The sequence below is a fragment of the Poecilia reticulata genome, chromosome 16 (genome assembly GCF_904066995.2).
Source record: "Poecilia reticulata chromosome 16, P_reticulata-male-v2, whole genome shotgun sequence".
Taxonomy (NCBI): Eukaryota; Metazoa; Chordata; class Actinopteri; order Cyprinodontiformes; family Poeciliidae; genus Poecilia; species Poecilia reticulata.
The window spans coordinates 13,655,336-13,664,434 of record NC_088845.1 but is presented as its reverse complement, the minus strand read 5'-3'; the positions used below and the strand labels follow the sequence as shown (position 1 = coordinate 13,664,434).

General features: G+C 37.8%; 1 protein-coding gene across 1 annotated transcript; it reads left to right on the top strand.

The window, feature by feature from the left end:
* Window positions 1-879: 879 nt before the first annotated feature.
* On the top strand, window positions 880-9,094 carry tnfrsf1a (tumor necrosis factor receptor superfamily, member 1a). Its single transcript, XM_008431440.3, has 10 exons — window positions 880-1,113; window positions 3,126-3,215; window positions 3,306-3,396; window positions 3,489-3,611; window positions 3,707-3,862; window positions 3,958-4,036; window positions 4,619-4,668; window positions 6,179-6,351; window positions 6,436-6,547; window positions 6,652-9,094. Exons 2-10 carry the CDS (start codon window positions 3,162-3,164, stop codon window positions 6,948-6,950), a joined length of 1,137 nt encoding a protein of 378 aa, XP_008429662.2. The 5' UTR covers window positions 880-1,113; window positions 3,126-3,161; the 3' UTR covers window positions 6,951-9,094.
* The last annotated feature ends 5 nt before the right edge of the window (window positions 9,095-9,099 follow it).

Below are 9,099 nucleotides of genomic sequence, written 5' to 3'. Positions count from 1 at the left end.
ATTCAGTTCCTCTCATCTTTTTCCAGACTCAAAGATCTTGATTTCCAAAGAAAATGTCAAATTCACATCATTTTAGAGGTTTTTGGTCAACTTTTAAGCAGTCAGATCTTTTTCTCGTTAGTCCAGAATGTAAGAGGAATCTGTCTCTGACTCTGTATTGTCTTTACCCAGGTTCTGAACAGGTTCTGAACAGGTCTGTGTGGTGGTTCTTCAGCACTGACTCCACCCGCAGGTCACATTTGTGATTCACCTTTTAAACTCTTTAATTGTGTTTCACAATCCTCTGAGAACTGCCGTTATCCCTACTGCTTGTACAGCATTGTGATTGATATCAGCCTCAATAGCTTGTTGCACAGGTCACAACAAGCCCACAACATGGTAGTTTTGAACTGTTAAATACTTTTTTAGTTCGCAATGATGGGATGTCAAGTCAAGTTTATTTGTGTAGCACATTTCAGCAACAAGGAAGTAAAAAGTGATTTTCATAAAAGAAAAACATGAAATCATCAATTATCAAGCAATAAATTAACATTTTCTTAACTGAATTTGATGATTTCATTTATTGTAAGACATTATCAATACTTATATTTGATGTCAATTATTAAAACATATCACTTTTTGAAATAAACTGCCGGGTTATTATTTTATTTTTGGCCACATACAAATGTATGTTTATTTTGCCCTGGGATTTTAGAGTGACATTTGTCAAAATACAAAAGGGTACAAAATTTAGAGAGAATACCCTGGAAGATTTTGTGATTTTTTTTTTCATTTATATTCCTATTCCAGTCATGTGATTGATTACCTGACCTCAGCTCAGCGCATGTTTCGCAACCTCTATGTAGCCACTCTTCAGCGTTGTTTTTTTTTTTTTTTTTCTTTGGCCTTCTTGCCACACTGTCTCACTATTCCTTGAAATACATTCGTCGCGCAGCCATTTCCCGGTTAAACACGCCTCCATCCTCAGCAGCGAGCCAAGCAGCAGCTCTGATAGTGCTGAGCGCTCCGGGTTAAAGAGCAGAAAACGGCATTTTTAATGAAAAACAAACCCTGATTTCCGATGTGTGGAGGAAAAGCACCGAGGGATCCATCGCTCTGACGAAAATTCCTCAGGTAAGTCACTGTAAAATATTTCTGCACGTTTGTGGGAACAGCGATTCATATCATGAAGGTGCAGTGGGCGTAATGCGGTGCCTGAACCGAAACTATGGGGAAAACAGTTATAATTCTGGCATATTTAGATATTCCCAGCGGAGTTCGCTGGGTTTGTGCGAGTAGTTTTAATGTGGGAGTCTAAAAGGTTTTGGAGATGTTGGGTTTTTATTATGATAAAGTTTGTACCACAGTCTGAAGTTTGCGCAGCGCGACAGGGAAGTGGCGGCTGCCAAACTGTGGCGCAGAAGTGACATCTGCTGTGAGACGTTTTATCTCTATGGCCCTAAAACAAACATTTTAGATAGAAATCTACGGAGGATTTACAGCATAAACATTTACGTGGTTAAAAATAATAATTGAGTTAACTTTAAATTGAATTTGTTTTATAACTTCCGAGTTTTGTTGGGCCAGATTCTCAGTTAAAAGGAAAAAAAAAAACACCTCATACTTATCAGATCCAGTGTTTTGTCATCAGCTTTGATTTGGTTTGCGTGTTTCCTCTGTTTCTAGAGAAAATAATAATTACTACTTCAAGTAGACTGAACTGATTCTGTGACTAATCTCACATAAAAAATTACACGTGACGTATAATAATGAGTAAATAAGGCGTTTAATCCACAACTATTACCCTGAAATTACTCTTTTTGCACTTCTTACAGTTCTTAATATCTATATCCACTTGAGATCAAATGGTGCAACAAATAACCAGATTGTCGCAGTTGATTAAAACTAAATCTACAGTGGATTATAATGTGTGCTCTGATAGGCACAGCTCCTCATTTTAACATTTACTTTCCTCACATTCTGGATTTTGTCTTATTAGATGCTTCAGGTGTTGACAAGATTGTTAGGGAATCATTATTTTTGAACAGAGGAGAGGATGCGTTAAAATATTTATTATCTTTCCTGTTGTCGTTAATACTACAGCATCATCATATGAATCCAGACTAGCTAATGCTAGTGGATGGGAACACCTGGACCAAACTATTGTGGGCTTCTACAATCTGGAAAAAGTCAAAAAGTCACACAGATTTATGAAGATGCTTTTTAATTAAGCTTTTCCCCTTTTGCATTGGATAATTATTTACAAAGAACCCAAAGATTATTTAAGAAAAATGGACGCTGGAGTGCAACAGCAATAATCTGCTGCACACACTGATTATTTTTATTTAAAGCATCTTTGATATAGAAACAATGTGGTGTTAAAAACAAAAATATTACAACAGTTTAAGTTAATGTGGGTTTTTTTTACATTGTCTCTATCAGGTAGAAACTCTGGAAATGTTTTAAATGTTCTGCTCCCAGTTCACATGACCATCAGAGACTCTTAGTTTCTGCTACTGAGAACCAACTGTGCTGGGTTTATGCTAAGTGAAGATGCCAAAAGAGTTGTATTTATTTTTAAAAATAAAAAATAAATCTTGAAAAGTTTTAGACTACCCCTTAACTACCAGGATAACTTTTAGCCAGAGTCTCCTGAAAAGTTGTTGTAATTTTAACATTCAAAAATAGGTCTTAGAAATGTAACCAAATAAAATACCATAAAGTCGGCGTTTTATGATTTTCTGTTTTAAATTTCCCAGTTTACAGTAACATGTTTGCACTGGTAAAAGCTTTTGTAACAATTAATTGGCCTGAGGCTCGGCAGACTGTGACAGTGAGTGAGTGGGCGAATGTTCGTAGGAAGAAGGCGATTCTGGAGGGCTGATGGTTGCCAGACGTTTACTCACTCAGCATTCAAGCGCAGACGAAAAGGCAACATGAATTAGAAGCAGATCGTGAGTTCCATCTGAGGCGCAGGAAGAGACTTTTGATGTGGTTTATGCAAAAAGCAGATGTTTTTGTACTGATTCCTGGTAATGTACGATATTCCAGTGACATTTCCCAGAGCAAATGTTTTTCTTTAATTCTTTTACAGCATAAAACACAGCTTGTATTGAAGGTGTCGTTCACAGACTGTTTTCTTTCAGGTGGTCTCAAATGGACTGAATTAAATCCACAGAAATATGGAGGGAATAGGAAACCAAGGAAGACGTACATTCACCTTCCTGCTCCTGATGGTGAGAACGGCTCCAAGTTCATAAAAAAGTTACACTTTTGTGGAAATTACTGTTTGCAAATTCATGCTTGTTATACGTTCTTTGTTTTAGCTAATGAGCAGTGGTGTGTTGACGATAGAGAAGCCATGTGAACCCTGGCACTATGAAACAGATGGAATATGTTGCAACAAATGCCATCCTGGTACAGTAACCCTACGATGATTCAGGCAAATAAAGACAAAAATCTCAGGGTTTTTTTTAACTGGATTTGTTTTGTTTTGTTTTTTCTCTCAGGTTTTAAACTAGTAGAAAAATGTACCAGCAATACAATTAGTGTCTGCACGCCTTGTAGTGATGGTGAATTCTCAGACCAGATAAACTTCAGTCCTACCTGCAGAAGATGCAGAAGGTGCAAAGGTAAAGCAACATTAGCTTTTTCTAATGCAATGCGTGGGAATTGTGTTTAGCATTAATTCAATTGACTCATTTTAATCTTGTTTGCTTTTCTACAGAATCAAACAATGAATATCAGGTATCACCATGTCGAAACGATAGCAACACTAAATGTCAATGCAAAAAAGGCTACTATAAACACAACATTGATTCAGAAACATACGACTGTTTGAAATGTAAAAAATGTGGACCGAACGAGATCGAAGTACAGCCATGTGAGTCTTAACATCGTATTGAATTATAAATTAATCTTTCACTCAGTTGAGGACTTTATTTGAACCCTATTTAAATAAATACTTGTGTTGCACAGGTACACATGAAACCGACACTGTGTGTGATTGCAAGGAGAACTTTTCCAGAGAGACGGGCAAGTGTGAGCCCTGCAGCCGGTAAGTCAGCCATGCTTTCACGTTAGCGCTCTTCTCTCTGCTTCTGATGGGAGTTTTTTTGTTGACACGTTCATTTGGGGAAGTTGTTTTGTAGAATTGAAACTTGCGTCTCACGTCCGACTTTGTTCAACATTTCCATTTGTTGGCAATACAGGAGAAGTTATGACACACTGAAAGTTGCTCACTGGCATTTTTCAAGCCCTTAAAAAAAGAACCTCTGTATTTAAATGGAAAATAAAAAAATAAAAAAAAGATATTTGAAAAAATAAACTGATTATAAAAATATGAACTAGTTTCTTTGGAGCTTTTGTGTTAATTATCGGATAAAATGTCAAAGCAGAACTCGAGTCACATTCAGGGAATTTAGCTTTATGAGATCTACAGATGTTTTCTGTCCATTTCCTACCAAACTGGTAGAGCTTTATTTGACGTTCACTTAAGCCTGATGGTGTCTTTCAAATAGTAGATGCAGAGTTACAGAGCGGACGCTGTAAAAGCAAGTCAGCCTTTATGTTAATCACTTCCTATGAAGACGTGCTACTTCCCCTCCGTGTTCTCAAACATCCTCTTTGTTCTTCACAGTTGTTCTCTGAAGTGCGCACAACACTGTACAACTCCTGCTCAGACAAAAGGTAAGCGCCGACACGGCCACCGACATCAACCACACAGTCCCTCTAAGAGCAGAAGTGTTTCCAAACTTCACACTGACTCACGTTTTCTTCTCCTTTTGAAACTCTGGGACGCCTACTTTTAAAGTTTGAAAAATTTCCAGAAAACTACTCTTGAAAAAGTAATATCCCAGTTTTGACTCCTTTGTAAGGAAAACTGCATTCTCAGAAGAGGCGGTAGTTGTGACCGTAGTGTTTGGTGGTGGGGCAGTTCTCCTTTTCTGTAGTTTCTGTCAACATCAGCAAACCTGTGACAAAGACCGTCACTACTGGTAACCTTGTACAACACAAGGCATTCTCGTCCCTTGACCTTTTCGTGTTTTGTCTCATGATAGCCACAAACCTCACTGCGTTTCTTTGGGATTTTACTGTGAGAACACAAAACACAAAACGGCACTGAATGTTTTTCTGTTTTCAAATTGAACTCGAAAGACAGGTGTACGTTTATGTGCATTCGGCCCCTTTTTCTCTGATACCCCTAAATAAAGCTAACTGCAACCAATTGTGTGCAGTTTAAGCTCTGCATAACAACAGCTGGTCTTTGAAGGAGGTTTGTTAGGGAGCATTACAGAGCAAACATAAAATCACAAAACCCAAACACAGCAGAGATGTTGGGGATAAAGTTGTGGAGAGGTTTTAAGCAGAATTAGGTTATCAAACAATATCTGATGAATTACTTTTCAACTGATCATCTGAAAATGGGGACAGAATAACAACTCTGCAAGACGCAGATGTCCACCTGAACTGACAGATCAGGCAATAAGACTAAAAATAAGTAGCTGATGGTAGCTCTGGAGGAGAACAGAGAATCTGTTGACAGGACGTCTATTCATCATGAGCTCAGCAAATCAAGAAGAGAGACAAGATGAAAGCCTCTGTTGAGAGAGACTAATGGCTATGGCACGGTGGTGGCAGTATCATGCTGTGAAGATGGTTTTCTCTGATAGGAACCAGGAAGTTGGTCAGAGTTGGTAGAAACGTGCATAAGCTAAATATGCTGCTATCTTGAAAGAAAACCTGGAAAAGTGGAGCTTCACCTAAAAGCAGGAAAACAATCAGTGCGTATGACCTAGTCAAAGTATGAGAATAAGTGGCACGACTTGATTACACAGGCTGTCCATTCAATCTCTCTAGGGTTGAGATGTTTAGCTAAGAAGAATGAACAAATATTTCAGTCTCTGGATGTGCCAAGCTGCTCAAATTAAAACAAAACAAATAAATATACATTACATCTTTAATGTCAAGTGAATGATTTTCCTTTCTCTTCACAACTGCATTGGTCTATCACTTAAATATGAACAGTTCTGCTGTGAGTGTTAGTACATTCACAAGAGTAGTAATAATGTTAAAAACCCATAAAAGGTCTAATTGTATTCAGCAAGAATGCAATTTAAAGAAGCAATTCAGCAGTACAGATACGACAAAGTAAAATATTTCATGTTTTTTAACGAATAATCTTTGTCTCTTTCTCAAGGTCCTGCCCATCCTCACCCACAGTTTATCAATATGATCATCGGATTTTCAGTTCTGGTTGTTTTGCTGGTTTTGGGGATTTTAATCACCTTCATCGTCACAAAACGCTCGTTCAATAAGAAGATGCTGAGTCTGTCCTCCAGATCATCTGCCCAGCAAACGGAGCAGAGCAAGGTATCCTGACTGTCCTGTGTGTGGCTGCTTTGTTCAGTTTCGTGTGCATATATGGTTAGTAATACTTGTTTTCTTGTCTACTAGGATTTCCTGGTGAGTATTAATGAGACTTCAGTGGAAACCAGTCTGAAGGAGGCTGCCGAAACCTCTTTTGTTGAGCAGGAGTTATCCAAGCTGCCTGACTGTGTCCCAATGAGTAAGTCTATTACGGCATCCACTGACTTCAACTCATAAAAAAACAGGAAAAAAAAAATCAACTGTGTTGACTCTTTGTGTTCCCCCCCACCCCCTGTTCTGCAGTCCCCGACTTCATCTACTCAGTGCTGGATCTGGTTCCCTTGCAGCAGATGAAGCAGCTTGTTCGCTCTCTCGGCGTCACGGACACAGAGATCGAGCAAGCAGAGATTGACAACAGGTACTGCCGGGAGGCTCACTACCAGATGCTGCGGGTCTGGGCCCAGAGGGCACCGCGGACAGTCGGAGGGGGAAAGGCTGAAACTGTACACCGGCAGGTTTTGGAGGAGCTCTTAAGCAAACTGAGACAGCTTCACCTGAGCCGAGCAGCCGAGGAACTAGAGACAAAGTATGCCATTCAGTGATGCAATCCCCGCCAGCCTGGACTGAAAAAAAAAAAAGCTTACAGAACCAAGTATTGTTCACCTAGAGACCCTGCAGAGGGTGGATTAAAGTGGACACGGTGCTAAAACCAAAGGAGCAGTTTTATTTCACCAGCAGGACGGAGAGCTTTCCCTCAGATCCTCCACTGTGCCAGCAAAGAATCAAACGGGGCTCAAGAAAATGGACCAAACAAAAGCAGCTTTATCAAGAACTGTTTATAATATGAATTCTTTTACATTTACTGAGATGTAGATGAGAAGTGCAGCGCAGATTCCCTTTATCAGTTGTGAAGATTTGATGTACTTACTGTATCAAAAAGTTGGGAAACGTCTGAAAAAAACTAACATGATCCTCCATTTATATCTGAGGTTAAAATTCAGATTTTATGCCTTGATAATCCAGAATCTGGCTGCAAGTTCAAGATAATTTGTTTTTGAGCATTTTATGCATTCAACTTGAAGAAAAGTTGGACCAACAGAGGTTCAAGTAAATAAAAAAGTAAAACATCTAACTTTAAATGAAGCAGAAAAAAACAGATTTGTGGTTTTCTTGGCTTGTGATGAGATTTTATGGGGCTTGAAAACTGTGGTTATCTTCTCATCTACTGACTTACTTTTGCCAGTTAGAACAAAATCAAGAAATATTAATTTCATTTCACATTTTAAGCTCAAGTGTTTGTTTTTTTTTAATGGAAACAAAACAATTCCCTTAAGTCTTGTTTTAAACTGAAAAAATTAACACCATAATTTCTGAGTTACCTTAGAAATCTAAAGGTTTACCAGGTTTTATTGCATCAATGGAGGAGAGAGTTGACAGAGAAGACTGATAATCAACACTTTGGTGGTAGAGTGATGTTATGTTTGATCACTCATTTAAAGTGACCAGTTTTTGCTGATGCGAGGATTTAAATGTGTCCAATTCTGAGTTTATGTTAGTTTTGCACTTTTCTAGCTACTTTTTGAAAGAATATTGTTCCTGTACATTTGCAGTTGGTCGCTTCAGGCGACTAACCTGAACTAGAAACAGAAAACACACAAAATATTTTTTAACAAAGTCTTTTTGAGTTAGCGAACAAAACTTGTACATTTAGATTTTATTTAGAGATGCACCAATCAGGCTTTATCTGGTTCACGGTCTGATTCAGATCCTTTTATTCTAAAAATTAAGACTCATACAACACAAAAAAATCTGCAGAAGATGCTTTGATAAACTGTTTAGTTTTCAAACCAAAATAAAATAATCGCATTTCTCGATTATCTTCATTTATGCTTCAAAGTTAATGATGCATTTAAAGATTGAAAAGTGTTGGAGTTTTTCGTCGTGATATATTTGATGAATAGGAAATGTTTGATTAGAACTGATCAGAGGAATATTATGAATTTTGATCCTAAGCTACTGATTGGTGCGTCTATTACTTTATTACCAAAGATTTTGATTGGTGCTTCTTCAGAAGCTAAACGGCTTTTATTTTTAACTAACTTTACAAAAAAGGGACTCAACTAAGTCTGCACTTGTTTTATTGTGATTATATTGTTGGTCTTTTTATTCAAGAGTTTCACAATAGAGAAGTTTTATATCTCTGAAATATATAAAGCTTTTTTTTTTACAAAGCTTTATTATTTTTCTTATTAAGAGTTTAATAGATTGTAATTGCTGTGTCATTTCACTGAGGTCTGCTAAGCTACATTTTTTTTATAACTATTACACATTTTCACTGTTGTGAACAAACTTAAACATGCAGATAAAATGTGGTCTGGTTAGATTAAAGTTTGTCATATTTTCATAGCAGTTCCCTGTTGCGCTGGAGTAGAAAACACACACAAAAAAAAAGTCAGATCTGCTTTGTTGGAAACAATGAAGCCGGGGAAGTGCTTTGTTCCTCCTGAGCAACTCTGCTGTGTATCGTAGGCTTTTCACCGCCTCAGTAGCATTCTTCTAAGCCCCAATCATGCAAGCATTATCCGTGACACGCCTTGTCTCAAGTCTGTTTCAGTTTTTATATTCATGCCATCCTTGTAGACGAGCTTGGGACGGAAGAAGCGTAACTCTAAAAGCACTTTTTTTTTTTTGTTGCTTGACACTGTATACTGTGTTTGGGTTTTGAATAAAGGTGATGTGAATTTTTTGCAT

Excerpts from the sequence above, each read along its gene's own strand:
- tnfrsf1a (XM_008431440.3), top strand. The coding sequence starts at position 3,162 with ATGGAGGGAATAGGAAACCAAGGAAGACGTACATTCACCTTCCTGCTC. Across the intron at positions 4,669-6,178 it reads AACTCCTGCTCAGACAAAAG|GTCCTGCCCATCCTCACCCA; the intron begins GTAAGCGCCGAC and ends CTCTTTCTCAAG. Across the intron at positions 6,352-6,435 it reads AGCAAACGGAGCAGAGCAAG|GATTTCCTGGTGAGTATTAA; the intron begins GTATCCTGACTG and ends CTTGTCTACTAG.